The sequence below is a fragment of the Lynx canadensis genome, chromosome D3 (genome assembly GCF_007474595.2).
Source record: "Lynx canadensis isolate LIC74 chromosome D3, mLynCan4.pri.v2, whole genome shotgun sequence".
In the NCBI taxonomy this organism is placed as follows: Eukaryota; Metazoa; Chordata; class Mammalia; order Carnivora; family Felidae; genus Lynx; species Lynx canadensis.
In genome coordinates, this window is record NC_044314.2 from 22,397,613 (window position 1) to 22,418,592 (window position 20,980).

Consider the following 20,980-nt stretch of genomic DNA (forward strand, 5'->3'; position numbering starts at 1 on the left):
CATCCGACTTCTGGTACCGGCTCAGATCGTGGTCTCATAGTTCATGGGTTTGAGCGCTATGTTGGGCTCTGTGCTGACAGTGCAGCGCCTGCTTGGCTTAGTTGGGGTTCTCTCTCTCTCTCTCTCTCTCTCTCTCTCTCTCCTTCTCTCTCTGCTTCTCCACTCTCTCTCTCTCTCAAAAAAAAAAAAAGGAAAAATAACATTTCTTAGAAAAACCACACATGGCTTGCTATTTGATTAGAATGTTGCTGGTGTGAGAGAGAAAACTAAATTTCACAGATTTCTGTCTTGAACAACTCAATAGGTGGGATGTCATTCACTGCAGTGGGACTTACAGGAAGAGGAAAGAAAGAGAAGACAATGAGGTGAGAGAAACTGAAAACAGAATTAGATTCCTAGTTGAAGCTAATTCAAGTCCTGGAGCGCCTGAGTGGCTCGGTTGGTTAGGAGGTGATCTCACCATTCCCAAGTTCGAGCCCCATGTCAGGCTCTGTGCTGACAGCTCAGAGCCTGAAGTCTGTTTCAGATTCTGTGCCTCCCTCTATCTCTCTGCCCCTCCCCTGCTCATGCTCTCTCTCTAAAATAATAAATAATAAATAAATAAATAAATAAATAAATAAATAAATAAATAAAATCAAACTAATTCAAGTCCTTTCGTCTTTAACCCCTACTCTCACTTATTATTATTATTTTTTAATCTGGAGTCTAGCCTGTTTATCCCAATAGGTTTCACTGGAAAATGTTAGCCACTTATGAGTTAGGCATAGCTTGATTCTGATAAAAAAAATGCAAACAGAAACAGATGTCCAGGTACACAGTAAGAAAAGCACGGTGGCTTAGAGGAAAGAGTGTGATTTTGAGGTCTAAAAGACCTGGGTTCCAAACTTGCTTTGCATATTCATTAGTTGTGGGGTAAATTATTTAAATTGTCCTTCAGTCTTCTCCTAAGGGATATGGCTTGAGGGTGGTTATGAGGGACATAAATTATGTTGCTGTTTTTTAGGTGAAGTGTCACAAAATTGGTCTTTACACCATAAAAGCAAGTGTTGGGATTATACACTGGGTGTTTCTCACATTTTAACATAAATTTGACAGCTGTATAAAAATACAATGCAAATAGGTGGGAGTGAAATCAGGATGAATACACAGGAAGAAAGGGTGGTTTCTTGGAACTCTCCTGAACAACCTACAACTGAAGACTTGATACCACACTTTTTTTTAAAAATGTTTATTTATTTTTGAGAGTGTGGGGGGGGGGAGTAGGGGAGGGGCAGAGAGAGAGAGACAGAGAGAGAGAGACAGAGAGTCCAAAGCAGGCTCCGAGCCGTCGGCGCAGAGCCTGACATGGGGTTCGAACCCACGAGCCATGAGATCATGATCTGAGCCAAAGTCAGATGCTCAACCAACTGAGCCACCCAGGCACCACAATACCTCACCTTTTATTGAAGATACCCTATTCTCTTCTAGGGAGCTTATGTTCTTTTGTGGAAGCCATAGGAGGTTCTCAGGACATTTTGAAGCCCCATTCCAAACAGCAACATGTAGATTTCTCTTCCATTGCTTCCTTGTTCTTTCCTTCCCCAAAAGTAATTCTTTCAAAGATTTAACTGTAGACATTCCAAAGTATAGAAAGAGTGCTTCGATTATTAAATAATTAAATAATATAGACTCAGTACCTAGTGAGTGCTAAATATGATAGAGGGGAAAGCAAACTAAAAAACACAACCACAAAGAAGACTTAACAATGAACAAGATTTGAAAAAATGAAGTAAAGCTTTAGGGAAAAGGTCTTATGCCATCCACAGAATAATACAAATGTGGAAATAAACATACTGGGGACTAAGAATTCCCCAATCAATCTGGGTCTCCTCAGCAGGGATCTGGCATAGCGTGTCCCTGGGTAGCACAGTTTAGTCTAAAATGTTGAGGGCAGTGTAGTAGAGCTCTTTCTGCGACAGAGCAACTAGGACAGGCAGAGCAACTAGTATGCCCGTGAGTCTTCGTAACGAAAATCAGCATCCCTGACCTGTGTTGACCACATTTGTAGCATTTTTCCCCCTTCGTTGGGTGACCTACCACACGTAAGCCTTCTTTCTGCCTCTAATTTCTGAGGCCCAGTAGCCATGCGAAAAAGTATGAAAAGGTTACTCATTATAAACTGAAAAAAGGATAAACTCATAATTTTTCAAACATGTGAAACACATGTTCCCCAGGTAAGACCTTGCACTCCAAATGTCAGGCCAGAGTGAATTCTTAAAGCTGAGTTATAAAGCTCTGAAAATGGAGTTTATAATGAAAATGTTGACAGGCTCTTGGAGTCACTGTAGTATAGAAAATTTAATATGTCACCTTGTTTTACAAGATTTTACTGGCAGAGAAGAAAATTAAAACATTTAGCATCTTTCACTTCACCAAATTGCTTTCCTCCTCCAAAGTGTGGTGCCATTTGTAGCACTATTTCATTCATAAACATCCTTTTTATTGTCACAGGCCTAGCATGGGCGTGTTCAGCTCTGTATTCAATGTTTCCTTTCCAAAGCACTGAAATGCTTATTGGGGCAGCATTACCTTGTAATTGCATTCACATTTTCTGAGGGTATGCTAAGTTGTAAGAGTTCTGGTGGAGAAAGGATGGAATTATTTACATAGCTGCATAGGCAACATGAATAATGCTGATCACTGAAATGTTTTCCAAGAGCCTTTCAAAAGGCCTTTTTTTAAAAAGAAACATTTGTACTGTAGATACTTACGTAAATCCAAGGGGAAAAAAGAAAGGATAGCTTAGTGTTGGAGGAAACGAATTTAAACTCTCTGGCAAAATAGGATGACCACCTGCATTTCTGAACACAAGTAGACAACAAACATCAAAATGAGGGATGGCGCACCCAGCTGGCTAGGTCAGGACAGTGTGCAGCTTTTGATCTCAGGGTGAGGTGGAGCCCTACACTGGGTGTAAAGATTACTTAAATAAGTAAATAAACTTCAAAAAATGAGGGAGCATTTTCTAAGTCAGTGATAATCAAGATTCATATGAAAACACAGCTGTTAATCCAAGTCAGATCGTCCATGTGAATCTCCTCTAACCATGCAATATTTTGATATCCTTAATGACCATTTACTTTCATTATATGTCAAATACCAACTGGGGTAACAGGCCAATTTCCAGTTCACATGCTTTCCCAGAAGGAGAAGGAAGAGTCACCACATTTGCTAGACTACAGAAAGCTCTTCAAAGCCATGGCAAGCTTTACTTCAGACCACTGATACATGAGAATTAATGGGTGTTGCATTTCAATATCATGAAAGAATGAAGTCAAAACCTGAACACTGCCCAAGTACTTTCTAGTGCAGTCATTATTTTATTAACCACGATTACTCAGGAAGATGTACTGACCCCACAGCATTGGTGCTAACAGTTTTAAAGGGGCACATACAACCTTACATGTTTGCACTGGGCCTGTGTAGATAGGGAAAGACAAGCTCTGCCTGGGAAACAGGCCAGATAGTTGAGAATGCAGGACATATACATAGGTGTCCCCATAGAGGAGAAGAAGGCTTCTTCACAAGGCTTCTCTATTCCCATCTGTTGCAACCTACTTAGGGAATTCTCAGTAACACCCCAGTTTTGTCGTTCATAAAGCTTCATTTATCGAGTCCTTATGAAGTCCCAGGCCCACTACTGAGCATCACTTGGTCATCGTCACAGCAACCTTATTATGCTAGGCCCATTTTGTAGATACAGAACTAACCCCAGAATATTTCCATAGGTGGCCAAGTTTACAGAACTAGTGAAGCAGTAGAGACAGGATCCAAAGTCTTGGCTGGCTGTCTCCAAAGCCCAATGCTCCTAACCACCAGGCTATGCCATAAAACTAACCAGGTTCTAAAGAGTCTGTTCACCCAGGGAAGTTAAGATATAATACGATCTGCACAAAGTCACTGACCAGTAAAGGAATTGGGGCATATATGTATATTGTAAATATATGGTATGGCATGTTCCATTCTATGACAAGAAGCAACCCAGGTCACTGTGAGCTCACAGAAGATGGGCCTCTCCTAGTCTAAGGGGCTAGTTAAAGATTCCTAAAGATAGGCTGCATGAACTGAGTCTTGTAAAAAAGAAAAGAAAAGAAAACAAAACAAAACAAGAGTTAGCACAGTGGATGAGAAAGACATACAGAATAAAGTGTGCAAAGCCATAAGCACCAGAATATGCACATTGAAGAAGCTGCTATAAAAACTGAAGAAAAGAGTGTGGATGGGGTTTTACCTGGAACTAGAGAAGCAAGCAGGGGCCAGAATCTAAAGGGTCTTTAGGACACTAGAGAGAATTCCCATTCTTCTATGGTGTGTGAATATGACCAAATGCCATTTTGACAGTACATATAAAAGCTTAGGAAATACTGTTTTCTAAGGGTGACCTCAATCCCAAGTCATGGAGTGACACCTACTAGAACACAGGAAAAACACATATCGGGAAAATCTTAGGACACAGTGAGATGCATTCTCCCAAGTTGCTCTACATAAGTTCTCTCTGTTTCTCTCTTTTTTTCTTTTTAAGTGAGGCAAACATTGGTGTCTGTTTCTTAATGGTGTCATCACCACGCATAATAGAGTAAGCAGTAGATTTCAGTGATATTTAAAAGTTAAGAAGAAACCAGCTCTATTTGTTCAATGGCAGTAAAGCAAACAATGACCTGTGAGGTTTTAGGTCCAGGCTAACAAAAGGAATCTACTAGTATCTATTAACATGCAGGTACCCTTTGACTTAGCAATTGTATTGCTAAAAGTGGGTCTTAAGAGACTTGCAAAATATATGCAGAAAAGAGTATCCCCTGGATACATTATTTTTTTTTTAATTTTTTTTTTCAACATTTATTTATTTTTGGGACAGAGAGAGACAGAGCATGAACGGGCAAGGGGCAGAGAGAGAGGGAGACACAGCATCGGAAACAGGCTCCAGGCTCTGAGCCATCAGCCCAGAGTCTGACGCGGGGCTCGAACTCACGGACCGCGAGATCGTGACCTGGCTGAAGTCGGACGCTTAACCGACTGCGCCACCCAGGCGCCCCTCCCCTGGATACATTATTAACAAAACTAAAAAATTAGAAATATACCAACATCAATATATGGATGGAAACTATAAAATATTATGAGGAATTTAAAAATGTGACTCCTCTATTAGAGTAAATACAGAAAAAATGTTAAACTGTATCTCTATACCAAAAACAAAAACAAGTTACAGAATATTTACAGGATAACCAGATAATCTCATTTATGTTAAAAACAGACAATAAAGAGATTAAGGCATACATCTGTTGTGATGAGCACTGGGTGATCCATGGAAGAGTTAAATCACTATACCGGAAACTAACATAACACTGCATGTTAACTACATTGGAATTAAAAAGAAAAAAAGACAATAAAGATAGAAAGTAGATTCATGGTTGCCAGTGCAGGAGGGGAGGAATGAAGATGTTCCAGAGTTAGAAAGTGATGATGATTGCACAGCTTTATGAATATACTAATAATGTGTGCATCATCTGCTCTCAAAGGTAAAATGTTATGGTTTGTGAACTATTCCATAATAAAAACAAACAGAGCCCAGATAGACGCAACGTGCATGTGTTGTGGGGGTTGTGGAGTACTTAAAGGAGACATTTACTTTATCTACAACTACATCCTCCCAACTTAGGTACGCATCTCCAGGGCTGAGACTCAATTGGAAATAACCTGAGAGAAATAGCCACAGTGTTAGCTCATGAAGTGCCCAATGCCTTATGGGATGGACCCAAAGGATGCCCTGGAAGCAATGCTTAGATCAAAGAAATACAGATTTTTTTAATGTCATGTTTCAGCCTTTGGAGATGAATTCTTCTTGTAAGAGGGGCCACAAAACTCCAGTCCAATAAAATCAACGAGCACTGAAACAGAGTGTTGAAACTATATATAGACTTTATTAATCTTTAACACACTTTCTTAAATAGACTCCTAGTTGCTGAAATGTTCCAAGTGAAATTTCAGCAAATGAAATCTCATGAGCAGCCCTTTTTTATTTTTAATTTTTTAATTTTTTTTTAAATTTATTTTTGAGAGAGAGAGACAGAGAGAGAGACAGAGAGAACGAGCAGGGGAGGGGCAGAGAGAGAAGGAGACAGAATCCAATGCAGGCTCCAGGCTCTGAGCTGTCAGCACAAAGCCTGAGGGGGCAAGAACCCATAAGCCTTGAGATCATGACTTAAGTTGAAGTCAGAGGCTTAACAGACTGAGACACCCAGGTGCCCCATGAACAGCCCTTTTTTTTAAAGGTGGTAGAGTTTCAGGGTTACAATGAAAATGACTTTTATTTTTTTGGTAAAATACTATTTTTAACAATGTGCATAATGGAACAACAAAAGTAGAGGGGTTATAAATCAAACAGTAGGTTTTATGACTATGGTGTTCATCAATAGATTCAAAACACAGAGGCTTAGATAGGAAGAGTCATCTAAATGGAAAGATGTGAGAGTGTGATGTGGAGAACAAAGGTAAAAGTAATATAGAAAAAAAGTTATATTTCCTTCACAGACCATTGACAAGTACTGAGACAGGCAGATGACCTTCCTCAAGTAGCTTAGCTGCCTCAATGTAAATACTTTGCTAGAGACAAAAGGCAACCTTAGCTTGACATTAGCCAGACCTCCAAGATCCTGTAAAAATCCCTTTGGAAACTTCCTTTATCTCTACCCACCCCCACCCCCTCCTCCCAGCAAGATATATGTTAGCAATCATCCTCCAAACGTATGGCCCACTGATATACATCTAAAGGGTCTCATGACTAAGGTTTTACTCGACAGTAGTAAATGACATTATCCTAATAATATGTACCAAGGTCCTCAAGGTCCTAGAAACCCTGCTTACAAATCCCTTAGAAACTTAAGCTATCCCTAAGCCCCTCCCAACTTAAAAGTATATAATCAGCTACTCCTCACAACCCCAGTGCAGCTCCTTCTGCCTAGAGGTCCCATCCCAGTGATTTAAATAAAACCACCTTTTCTGCATCAAAGATGTTTCAAGAATTCTTTCTTGACCATTTGCTCCTGAACCCCAACACTTCACATTAAGTGTATACATATGTTGTCTCTATGGTCTCTATTTATGTCTAAATATCTCTGGATGGAGGTGCCTGGGTGGCTCAGCTGGTTAAGCTTCCCACTCTAGCTCAGGTCATGATTCCAAGGTTCATGGGTTCAAGCCCCACATCAGTCTCTGTGCTGACAGCTCAAAGCCTGGAGCCTGCTTCAGATTCTGTCTCTGTCTCTCTCTGCCCCTCCCCCACTCCCCACTCACGCTCTGTCCCTGTCCTTCAAAAATAAATAAACATTTAAAAATTATAAATAAATAAATAAATAAATAAATAAATAAATAAATAAATCTGGATGACCTAGGTTAGAATATAGATAGAATATAAATCTCTATATATAGATAGAATATATAGATAGAATATAGAATCTATATATAGAATATAGATTAAACCTAACTGTTTAAAAATCATAATGGAGGGGTGCCTGTGTGGCTCAGCCGGTTGAGCGTCCAACTTCGGCTCAGGTCATGGTCTCAGGGTTTGCAAGTTTGAGCCTACATCGAGCTCTGTGCTGACAGCTCAGAGCCTGGAGCCTGCTTTGGATTCTGTGTCTCCCTTTCTCTTTGCCCCTCCCCTGTGCATGCTCTGTCTCTTTCTCTCTCAAAAATAAACATTAAAAAAAAATTAAAGAGCATAATGGAAAACATGTAGACAATACAATACAGATTCTCTCACACTCATATCCCTCACCAGCACTGATATTTATCAAACTATTTACAGCAATTTTTGACCTCTGCTCACTAGAATCTGAATGAGTCATACTCCCTGGGGGTTTCACTGCCATAAAGAAATTAAAGTCCTTATTTTGGGTTTTTGAACCCTATTTCAAAGTGTAGAGGAGGTTTTCCTATGGTACCAACAATTCTCTGGAAAACAGCTGGGTGTTCTTGCAATTCAACTCAGTTCTGACGTCTATCTACCAGGAGACAGATCTGATTCACAGGTTAAGGGTTCATTCCTACTCCCCCCCACTCTCCACTTCAGTTATTAACCTGTGCTTCTGACCTACAGGCTATAGTCTGCAGGTTCCAACCACCTCTTCCTCAGGTTAGATCAATTTACTAGACAGCTCACAGAACTCAGAGAAATATTTTACTTACTAGATCATGGGCTTATCATTAATGGATATAACTCAGGGACAGGCAGAAAGAAGAGCTACGAGGACAAGGTGTGGGGAAATGGCTGGGAGCTTCCGTGCCCTTCCCAGGTGTCATTTTCTCAGCAACTCTGCATGTTCACCAAATGGGAAATTCTGAGAACCTTCTCCTTTGGATTTTTATGGAGGATTCAATATATAGGCATGATTGATTAAATTACTGACCATTAGCTACTGATTTGACCTCCAGCCCCTCTTCTCTCCTAAAAGGTTTAGGGGGTGGGACTGAAAGTTCCAAGCCTCTAATCACAGGGTTCTTTCTCCTGCTAACCAGGTGCTAACCAGGTCCCATCCTTGAGTGGGGTCCTATTGTCAACCTCATTAACATAGCAAAAGACATTAATAGCTCTCAGGAGTAAGGACGTTCCCAGGGTTTTAGGAGCTTAGTGCCAGAAACTGGATGAAGACCACATATATATATTTCTCATTATCAATCATGATATCACAGCCCCCACAGCGCTATATGGTCCAGTTAAAGCAGGTACATCCATACCTGAGTGGAATTCAGAGACAAGCTCTCGTTAAGAACTTGTAATGAATTGTGTGGACAAAAAGGCAGCTTCTCAAATGCTTTCAGAGGGTTTCCAACTTGCCTTCCTGTGGAAAACACTGAAATCTGGGGATAAGGCAATAGCTTTTGTCTTTTAATAGAAAGCCTCTAAAGAAAGAACTTACCACTGTAGCACTGGGAGCGGCAGTTTTAAATATATTAATCCTGTATTATATTACTTATTGTGTGTGTGTGTGTGTGTGTGTGTGTGCGTGTGTGTGTGTGTGTGTGTGTGTGTGTGTGTGTGTATTTGCAGTGTACTGTGAAATGTGAAGACAGATTTGGGACTTACCCTGTTATTTATTTGCTATCAAAAATATCTGTCGTTGTTTTATTGTTGTTGTTTTAATTTTTTTAACGTTTATTTATTTTTGAGACAGAGAGATACAGAGCATGAATGGGGCAGGGTCACGGAGAGAGGGAGACACAGAATCTGAAACAGGCTCCAGGATCTGAGCTGTCAGCACAGAGCCTGACGCGGGGCTCGAACTCAGGGACCTCGAGACTATGACCTGAAGGAAGTTGGACGCTTAAGGGACTGAGCCACCCAGGTGCCCCATTGTTGTTTTATGCTAAACTCAGGATTCAAGGTCCAAAACAAGTTATTTGCTGCATCAAGAATGTGTAGTTCCTTCATGTATTCCAGTGGCTTCCTACTACCTAGGAATCAACTTTTCTGATTTATTCTATTTCTTACAGCTACCAGATAAATAGGCTTTTCAACAATTATGGGAGAAATCACCAATGTGTTAGAATGTGTATTACAGAATATATATAGATTATAAGTGTAAAATTAGACTATTAAGAAACAATAATTTCACAAGGGAGATAAGTAAGTGCTTTCACTAACGGTACTTTACATCCTAACAGGAAAAGTTTAAAATGATTTAGTGACCACATACACTGAGATTTTCCATGATTTCTTTTAGCTATCATAGTTTCCAGAACATCCCCTAAATTTAAATGTTTCCTTACCTTGTAGAAAAACTTTGTATCTAATAGAAACATCTCAATTCAAAAGTCTTTATATAAATTACATTTAAATAATAAATTTTACCATGGACATAAAAAAGTATAATCGGAACAAAAGCCAGTACCAGCGATAGGTTTATAAAAGTAAAAATGCTTTATTAAATTTATTACTGGTTATAATTTCATCAGAAATTTACAAGGATGCCACCTGAGCTATCTACTTACTCTGATTTAAGTCTTTGTTAGCCTGACATTTGTCAAAAAAAAAAAAATCAATCTTTTGTATTCCAAATGGGTCTTTTAGAATGCAAGAGTGTTTTCCCTTACTATCACTGAGTTATTTTAAATATCACTCCTTCATTTTTATTATAGTACCAGCAAATATCACACTGTAGGTAGCTTAAGGTCTGATTTTTTTTTAAAGTGCTCTTAAGATAATGATTTTTAAAATGAATAATTAGCTCTTTCCATTGTCATATGAATTAGAATTCATAAGAAAGGAAATGAAAGGACGATTTTTAAAATTTATTTTGTTGATGTTTCTATTATAAAAAGCCCTGTCAAGTTCTCTGTTGTAATTTTTATAATGTAGAAGATGTCCTTCCACTGTGCATGTTTTTCAGGAATGTATTTCTATTTTAATTTTATTGCAGAGTTAATTGACTTAGTAAGGAGGTAACTAAAGACCTATTCTTTAACATGCAATTATTTGAGTTGAGGGTGTGGGAGTGTGCGGGTAAGGAGGCATTGGGGCAACATTGGTGATTATCCGTTTTATTTAGCAATAAAATTAAAAGAAAATTATAAGATTAGCACACATACAACGATTACTTACAACACCACATTTCTTCCTTAGATATATATTTTTTCTCTCTCTCCTGTTTTAACCACAAAACAATAAAAACAAAACAAATAAACAAAACAAAACAAAAAACTCTTTGCTCTGTTACTGAACCTTCCCAAAATAGAATTTTGAGAGTATTCAAGGGCCTTGGGATACATTTCCCAAACTGCCTGACCAGATGAACTTGACCTTCCAGGCAAGATTCTTATATTTGTTCCTGCAGAGAAAAGGAATATGAGCATTTTTCTTGCTGGTTCCTTTATATAACATTTGAGTGACCTGAGGCAATATAGTTTATTCTCCCTTCTCTTAAGACAAGCTCCTTTTTCTGTTGCCTTTTAAGTAAAAACGTAAAGGTCAGATTATCATTTCACAAAATGCTCCATTCTGCTGAGACCATTCTAGCTCTCTCACCATAATATGTGTTCACTAATTATTTCATAACTCATTTAAATGGGAGGCATTCTGGAAGGGAATTCACCACAACAACTCCTCAAGTAACTAATTATTTTTTTTTTAAACACAGGGGAATTTTAATTATAATGCCTGTGTTATTTAAAAGTAGTGTGTGACAATTTGCATCTTGAAACATCTATTGTAATAGGGAAGAAAAAAAAATATATGCTCCTGAATGAAATAACAATTCAAGTACAGGCAATTTAGTTGCCCTTTTATTTCCTTGATTTTCAAGAAATGGGAAAAAAAAAAGAAAAGCAAACTGAGCCTGAATTATAAAACCGCTTACAAAGATGAAAAGATAACAAAAATCTTGCCCCTAGAAAGAATATATACAAGCTTATTTTTAAAGTTACATGTTCTATCTCAGGAGAGATTTATCATGTGTCATCATTTAATGTATAGCTATGGTAGAAAAATCTCTCATTTTAGAAGAAAACATCCAAATCACAGTGTTTTCCCACAGGGAGATGATATTTTTAAGAAATTAAATGGATAAATAAAACCTATTATTATTATGTTATTATTATTACGACAATGACTACTACTTCCCCTCAGTTTATATTTTGGAGAGTTTTATTGGTTAACAATAAATGACTAGGTGGGTGATTAGTCACAGCTTCCTTACATCTAGTCCTTAGATTGAGAAGCAAAGTGATAAGGGACTAGGTATGCACTAGAGAATCTGGGTTCCAGACTCTGACTGTAGAAAGTCACTACCTTTTTTTTTTTTTTAAACCCATTTTGTTTTGTATCAGTTTACGTATCTGTTATCTCAGAGCCTTTTTGAGCTTTATGAGGTAATGGGCATTATGCCTATAAATACATGTGCAAAGAGCAAAGTATTATAAAAAAAATAGGTCAGTGGTTTTAATAGTCAAGATGTAAGTACTTAAAAATTAACAAAGGAAGAATCTACCTGGATGCAAATGCTCTATAATGTATCTTGCTGTTAGTGTCCCTTCAGCTGAGGAGGAGGGGCTGATCCCACTGCATCCCCAAGAGTGTTTACAAGCAGAGGTGACATGTAGGTTCCAACTGTGATCCTCCTAGCCCTGCAAGAGAAGTGGGTGGGCAAGGGGCTTCGTGGTTGGGGGGGTGTTTGGGGTGCCGAGGTGTGGTGGTGGTGTCAGGGAAAAACAAGACGGTACTTTCATGATTATTCAAAGAAGCTCTGCAGTGATAATGTTTTCTTACACATTGGCATAGACTTCACCCGACAATGGCTGCACCCTGCACCCCCCTACCCCCACCCCCCCAGAGGGGAGAGGGTTATGTTAAACTCTCAGGCTAGGCCAACTAACTCCTATGAACTCAGCTTCAGTGAATCTTTTTTCAGTTGGAAGGACATGATAGAGGCTCCGTGGAGTAGATTGGCCACCATCTTTTTTCTATAATGGTAACAGCAGTTGCATGATCTAGAACTCCTGGTCTGACCAGCACAAATTATATTGGCTTCATTGACAGAATACTAGATCGAGTTGTGAAAAATGAATCTTGTAGTCAAACAGATTTTGGCACAGCTTGCCAACAAACTGCATAGATTCAACTTTTTTTGAAAACTCAATTCAGGCTTGCCAATTTGTGCTTGTAGATTGCAAAAGCAGATATCTGATCCAAGATGACAATATTTATAGCTCAGGATTTGTAGCCTATATTTCTTCCTCCCCCAAACCTCTCCAAAAAAATGTTTTATATCATCACAGGAGAAAACTCAAAGTTGTCATTTCCTAATAATAATAATTGTAATAACATAATAATATCCATCTTTACACAAGAATCTACTCTGCACTAGGCCTTTACATGCTAAATGTTATTGAAAAGCCACCACAGCCTTAGGAGGTAGGTTGTTATTATGTTGATTTTACAGAAGACAATCCAGAGTCTCGGATAGCTGGCAATATCTGGAGTAGGGAAGATGTGCTTGGCCTAATGCAAGCTCATATTGATGTTATGGGTTTCAGAAGGAATGAGGAATTGGCATGTGCCTTTTATTTTCAAAGCAGCATATGGTATTCCAGTACAGTCTACCTTCTAATTCCATAGTCCTCAATAGTTTAGGAATTTATATACAAGTAAGATATAAATCAGATGATCCCATTCTGTCCATCAAGGAGGTAAGTTTAATCTCATCAAGAAAAAAAAAAGTGGAGGAGGAGAAGGAAAACAAAGGTGACAATGATGGTGTAGGGTCCAAGGGCGGGCTGCTCCATGATGGACCATTATGGCTCAAGAGAAACTTCTGACCCTCCCTTAACTATATAGAAGAATCTAAACTGGAAGTCCTTCCCAGAACAAGGATTATTAGCAGAAACAAATTTTATCTGAAAAATTTTGCCATTCGTATGGGAGGCCAAACCTCTAGTTACCAAACATCTGTTCTTATTGCCCTGTGAAGTGCATTCTTTTCCTCTGAAATCCCACATCCCTACCCCCTTCTCTTTAGTTCAGAATGACATATATGACTCATTTTGTCTGTCTTTGGAATCTCCATGTCTGTGTGGATTCCCTGTATGCATTCAATTAAATTCTATTTTCTCCTAGTAATCCATCTTACATTAATATGATTCTTCAGCCAGCTGGATGGACCTGTGAAGAAGATAGGAATTCTTGCTCCCTGACAATGGAAACCTCTCTCTCTATGGCATAAAGCTCCCTGTCTTCACTGGCAAAACAAAGGCTTAATGAATAATTACTAAACATGCCTGACACTGTGACAGGTATAGAGTGGTAAGCGAAGCTCTGCAGATAAAGTTGGGCTCTGCTTCTCTCTTTACAAGTCTCAATCTAAGGGCTCCTGGGTGGCTAAGTCTTTTAAGCATTCGACTTCGGCTCAGGTCATGATCTCATGTTTTGTGGGTTCCAGCCTCATGTCAGGCTCTGCACTGCCAGAGCCTGGGATTCTCTCTCTCTTCCTTTCTCTCTGCCCCTCCCACATTCTCTCTCTCTCTCTCTCTCTCTCTCTCTCTCTCTCTCGTAAATAAACTTAAAAAAAAAAGTCTCAATCTAGAAGTCTGAACAAGAGTATCCATGACAGAGAAGTACTGCACCATTTTAGACTAGAGCTAACTGAGTATAAACAAAATTCCTAAGTTTCACCAGGACTGGCCAAGTTACTTTCAAATAGAGCAATAGCCCTTCCTGATAGAACTCACAATTACAGGATATGCCAATGGTCAGTAGCTTGTTACAAAGAGATTTTTTAAAAAGTGTTTTAATGTTCATTTATTTTTGAGAAAGCGAGGGAGAGAGACGGAGCATGAGTGGGGGAGGGGCAGAGAGAGGGAGACCCAGAATCTGAAGCAGGTTCCAGGCTCTGAGCTGTCAGCACAGAGCTGGTTGTGGGGCTTGAAATCACAAATCACGAGATCATGACCTGAGCCAAAGTCAGATGCTTAACCAACTGAGCCACCCAGGCACCCAATACACTGAGACTTCTAATAAAATGTTGGATGGGACGGTAGCCCTTGGTTTATCTTTCCAACTCCCCTCCCCTCTTCAGCTAAGTGTGCACTTAGGTTTAAGAGGTTGAAGAGTATGTGAGAAGTTCCTAGAAAATAGGATGAATGGTATGTGGCAAGACCATTGCATAAAATGTGCTGATTGGTTAAAGACAGATTTCATTTGCCACACTTCTTTTTACCAAAAGGTACTTTGAGAAAGCAAAAATGGAAGAGGGACAGTATTATTTTAAATGGACTCTACACCACACCTGAGAGTGCAAAACAGGTTTTTTGTTCCTTTCTTTCTTTTTCCTTTTTTTTTTTTTTTAACTGAAGCAAAGCTGACTCTTACCTTTTAGTGGTGACTGGTTTATTGACTGCTAATGCTTTAAAAATGAGATTAAATCAGGCCCATGGTCTTTATTACAAGGAAGATATATGCCCCTCGTGCATTCCAGTGGTTTGGCAATCTTAACCTCGACAGACATAACATTGATGTATGCTGTGTTGCCCAACAGCATGGTAAGTGTTTAAAATGCTGTGAACAGCCTTATTGCCTTGAAATGATACAATCTAATATTAGATTGTAACTCAGTGACTGAATCTGCCAGCTCAACCTTCTACAGAATACCAAAGTTGAAGCCACTTTATTTTAATATCTCATAGGGAAGGAATCATTCTTCATTTCCCCATTGAAACACAGCACGTAAAAGTGAATCTAGATCACAGGAAAGCTGAAACCACAACAAATCAGGCCATTTTCATTAACAGCACATATGCACCTGCCTTCTGGAATAGGGTGTTGAAACACCAGCCTAGCTCATTCAAATTGGCAGAACTACCTTAGCACCGTGGGCAATTGACGGGTGGGATCTGAGTGTCCGAAAATTCTTAAGCTAGAGAAAATCAAACCATACCCTCTCCACTTTGTTTGAACATTCTGGGAAAGCAGTTTTTACCTTAATCCTCAGCACTTCTTCCACTTGTTCCTTTTGATCAATCATAATTAACATAGACTTTCAATCCTCTCTACACTTCATGCTCATCAATCAAATTTCAGACACCCATCAGTCAAAGGAGCCAGAGGGTTGAGAGCCTTGGTTTGCATGATCGGAATGCCACCTCACGTGTTTCCTGAGTTAAGGGGACTTTCTGAAACCATGCTTCAGTCTGTCAGTGTTAAAGCAGGTGGGTTCTCAGGACACAGTACTTTCGAATGCTAAAACCAGGTCAGTCCTGGTTAAAGCAGGATGGTTGACCACTTTACCTCTAGGTGAGGCCAGGGCTCACCGGGACATCTTTGCTCAGGCACAATCTGGTTTGTGATACTCTTTTGTGGCATGACATTGGATTTAAACAGATTGCATATCAATAAAATCTAACTTTTATATCATCACCTGACCAGAACATCTCTTGGAGATTTTAACTTCCTCACTGCCTCAGTAGAAGTCCTGCCCAACTGTCCTAGTAAATGTTATTGCTGAAAATGAATCTTCATTCTCATCATTATTCTGGATTTAGACTGAATGGGACCTGGGAAAAGAAGCCCATAGCAAATGGCTAAATGATGGCCTACTAGCTTAATTTTATACTGAGACCTAAAGATGAAGTTTGAAAGTAGCCCTTCCAACCTGTTTACCCATTTGAAAGCCTAAACTTATTTCATGTTGGATCCATGTGCCTTGTACTGTACCTCATGTCAAAATTAAAAGAAAAAAAAAATCAAAGCCTAATTTGTAGCCAAGTCATCATAGAAACAAGTAAAATTTTTATTCTTCCCTTGCATGTCCAACATTTCAGAGGCCAGAAATTAATAATGATTATTAGCTGCCCTCTAACTAAATTAAGTGGATCAGAGAGAACAATGTCCATGGATTCCAGAACATCTAATACTATGTTTTTCAGGGTCTCTACCACCTGAAAATATTCAGATGGAAAGGAAAAACTATTCATCTTATTACTTAATTATTGAGTCAACATATTACCAAGCATATTTGGAAGCACGACTACAATTGCAAACTTTTATTTCTCATTTGAAAGCTATATGTTGCGATCAAGCCATTATAATCAAAATAAAATTCATCATTCTGAAGGCAAAAGAAAAAAAATAGCTCTGCAAAATTTCAGCATTAGTGATTCTGTAAAATGGAATTAATCAGGAAATCGTTTTTCTAGTATTTTTCTACCAATGAAGAGTCCTCCCCCAGACGCAAGCAGTAGATCAATTTGAGGCAGTCTTTGTAAAAATCTCACAATGCTATGTTAGTCCTTGAGATCCTACTACTGTTTTCCAAGCAATTAAGGAGAAAAGTCAGTGAAAACTATGAGGGGGTATACATACAGCTTTTTTTCCGTTGGTCCTTTATCTTAAAAATGGATACTGTTTCTGCGGAGATGATTTTCTTACTCTCAAAAAAGGAATAAGAAGGATGGAGAAGGAAAAGGAGAAAAAGGAAGACTCCATCCACTTACCCGCTACTGCAACTTTCGCCGTCCGGCTAATAATTGACCCAGAATCTCCCAAAGATGCCTCGCATTGGTAAAGTCCCTCATCTGGCTTATGGTGCCTGGAGTGGAGTATGTTTTGTATCAACAGAGAGCCGTTTGGAAGTTGCTGCTTCCTTTCGTCCATTCCCAAGGCCAGGTGGACGCCATCTTTCTTCCACTTGATAACCGGGACGCCTCGGTCAGACTCAGCAGAGCAGTTCAGGAGGACATTTCCTCCCCGCATCGTGACAGCATCGGAAGGCTCTGACAGGAAGCGCAGGGATGTGAAAGCCTTAATCTGGAAACCTGCGCCAAGGAAACACAGGGAAATAAATATGTTCACTGATTCAAAGAAATCACAGGCTCCAATCCCCTGCTTTTTCTTTATAAAACTTTTTCAAAAATGCTGGGGTCTTTGGAAAGCATCCAAGAATAAATGATATTGTGTTAAAGAAGCAAAAAAAAAAAAAAAAAGTGTCCAATTGGGCTAACCAAATTAAGGAAACAATTGACCCAAAAAGTAATAATTGAGAAATTAAAAAATCATACAAATCTAGACATGGCCATCATCACTTATAGTATAAGTCAATCTTTAAAAATTGAGAGAGAAAAAACTAGTATTTTCCAAATAAAACTAGATATATTTTTTAAACTTTTATTTGTGTGTGTGTGTGTGTGTGAGAGAGAGAGAGAGAGAGAGCGAGCATGAGCAGGGGAGGGGTAGAGAGAGATGGAGAGAGGGAACCCCAGAAAGGCTCTGCACTCTCTGTGTAGAGCCTGATGTGGGGCTTGCTGGCACTCATGAACCACAAGATCATGACCTGAGTTGAAGTCAGATGTTTAATAGACTGAGCCACCCAGGGACTCCAATAAAACTACATATTTTATTTTGAAAACAGTTACTTTTTAAAAATTTTTTTCAATTACAGACAGACACACACATAGAGGGTGAGTGGGGGAGGGGCAGAAAGAGAGGGAGATACAGAATCCAAAGCAGACTCCAGACTCTGCACTGTCAGCACAGAACCTGATGTGGGGCTTGAACCCCAAACCACAAGATCATGACCTGAGCTGAAGTCAGACGCTTAACCATCTGAGCCACCCAGATGCCCCTAAAACTAGATATTTTAAAGTAACAATGATTAGTAGTGGGGCAGTAGTCATAGTGCCCCTAAGATTTGGGAGACTTTTTCTATCTCTGCATTTTGATTGTAGTATCCATTAAATTAAAAAAAAAAAAATCTACTCAGACATGTTGTTTCATCATCAACAACAACAACAAAAATCAACTCTGAACAGTGTGGGGGAGTTATTTAGAACAAAGCTCAGGTGAATTTTAAAATAGGTAAGAAATCCCACTTGCAGAAGCAAGTCAATAATGCTACTACCTAAAATCACAAATCCCTGAAGTGTCTTCATTTCCATCCAAATGTTGCTCCTGAGCCAGGAAATCTAAGTGAATATTATATTTGGTCTCTCTTTTTTCTATAAACATAAATGAACATAAGAAATCAACAGGAGGAAGAGAAAGTCATTTAAGGATCCTGAGGGGGTGAAACCGGTATAATTAGTTAAAGTATATTATATTCAGAGCTACCAGCACAGCATTTAGCAGAGTGCTTGGCTGTTGAGTCACAGGCTATACCAAGGTCTTTAGGAGGTCAACGGGTGCTCCTTTTCTCAAACAGGTGTGCACCTAAAGCATGCGAGTCAGATTCCTTTTAATTTCATTTTTAACCATCTCTGGGGGTAGGGATTCTATAATGCCTCTTGGTATCTTGTTTTTAACATTTAATCATTCTTCAAGTATAACTGAATTTTCTAGCTTCTATTTAATATTTTTTTCTTGAATTGCTTTGTGTGAACAAAGGGAGGAGATGGACATTTCTTTGTAAGAACCTTTATTCTTTTGAAGCAGCATTTAATTTCTTTACAAATACCCCCTAAATTATGTTTTAGCCTTCATGTGTTTTAGGATAACGACCCCAATTTCATTAGCTTCCCTAATTTTCCGTAGTGGAAACTTTTGTTTGTTTGTTTTTTGTTTTTACTTTGTGTAAACTTTCTAGCCTTCTATCATTTAAAAGTCAGGCATCTAAATTGCTTATCATCAATATTCTCATAAAGGATTGATCCAGACTAGCTCCAATGGATAGAATTTTTCTCAACTTTGTATATACCCTGCTTTCCAGTAAAGATAAAAGCTGGATAGCTTCTCACTGTTTCTCTGTAATGTTACCTGTCATACCCAATTTTTCTAAGCCTTCTATTTGAAGTCTGTTACTTTTGCAACTCTGTTGAACTTTGCCCAGTGAACTGTATCATTCATTGTCATACACTCATTTCATCCAATGAGACCACTCACCCAAAGAAAGCAGCCAGAACTTTGCTCAAATTAATATATATTATAAAATAGCAGTGAGAATTTAAGTCTACCATAAGTGATATTGGTAAAAATCTCAAAAGATGCAGCTGGGCCCTCTCACTGCCCAGTAAGCTCCCTCCTACCCCTGGATCATTTTAGTGTAGCCAACTTAATTATTACTTCTCATTCTTACATTAAATCGGGAGTCTGGATATTTAGCTCTTGTTCCTGGCTTTATGACTTAAAGATCAATGACTCAAGTCTTTCAAGTCCTCAGAACCTCAGGTCCTCCATCTGTAAAGTGAGGGCACTGACCCAAACAATGTCTAAGTTCAACATTTAGTTTGGATACTTTTAGAATTAGTATGGGTTGAAGGCATCCATCAAGTGGATCCTGCTCTAAGCTTACTGAGATATAGACTGATTTTGCTGTAAGTGTCTCCCCCACTTGTACATGATATCCTCCTTTACAAGAAAAGAAACACATGCCAATGAACACTTAGCTCAAGATATCAAGGATGGGAAAGCACAGAGAAGTTCCTATGTCCTTGAATGTCAAGATATGTCACTAGAGTAATACTGGCAATTTCCATACAAGTGGCATTAATAAGGTAGAAATAAATTTAGAATTCAAGACCAGGCAACTATATGAAACAGCATTTATTGCTTTTTGGTTCTTCCTGCAGCCCATATTTTAAACAACAATCTCATGTTGAACACCTTATTTATGTCACAGAACACATAATACACTGAACGCAGCTGTTTATGACAGCATGTTAATGAGCATATGTGCCCATTATCACAAATAAATAATCCACTTAATCTGAAACAAGGAGTTTATGACAGTTTTCAGTGCTGTGAGTACATAATGTAGGAAAGTTAAATAAAGATTAACTTTTATTCAATACGATTACCCTTGCATTTTGCTGGCAGTTTGAGCTTCTGTGCTCCCGATACCAATTACATTTTGAATATATGGCTGTGGAATACAGGTACCTCACTGCTTTAAGTAACTTGCATTAGTTACTTAGTGTTTCGAAAAGATGTACGTGAGCCAATAGAATGTATGGAGGATTAATAGATATGTCTCCAGTGTGCCTCATTTCAAAGTTCCAAGTCTATGTTAGGCACAAGCTGCTTGCACTCCCTTGGGAGATATTTCACAAAGGCATAAGAAATGTCCCACTAACACAGTATACTGACTGCAATTTAGGTTGTCCCCCTCCCTCTTCTCTTAGAATGCTAGTTGCCTTGGGAGGGATTTCACCTACCAGTACATCATATTTTAATACGAAATAACTTTTATCAACTACACTGATTTATGTTTGTACAGAGAAAGATAGATGATAAGGCTGAAGAAGACAAAGAAGTAGAAATAGCCTTTGGAGCCTGTAGTTCAAAAATTTGTGGCTAGCATTTGGGCAGGCATTTGATGGGGGATAGAACACCTGGGAAATGAGTAAAAGAAATAATGAGAAAGCAAAAGAAGAATGCTTTTCAAAAGTCAACATGAAACTACCTACTTTACAATTTTACAAAGGATTTTACACTGGGATGACTATTGTGGGGATTTCATCCAGAAGA

The 20,980-nt window shown here is 38.8% G+C and overlaps 1 protein-coding gene and 1 non-coding gene across 2 annotated transcripts in view; both read right to left on the bottom strand.

Annotated features, from left to right (window-relative positions):
- Positions 1–17,598, bottom strand: part of DCC (DCC netrin 1 receptor) — a 689,897-nt gene extending 672,299 nt beyond the window's left edge. Inside the window, 2 exon segments of the mRNA XM_032595323.1 lie at positions 17,017–17,329; positions 17,581–17,598. Of these exon segments, the coding sequence (XP_032451214.1) occupies positions 17,017–17,329; positions 17,581–17,598 (331 nt within the window).
- On the bottom strand, positions 1,337–1,421 carry TRNAQ-UUG. The gene has a single exon. It is a non-coding gene; the product is annotated as a tRNA-Gln (tRNA).
- Positions 17,599–20,980: the final 3,382 nt, after the last annotated feature.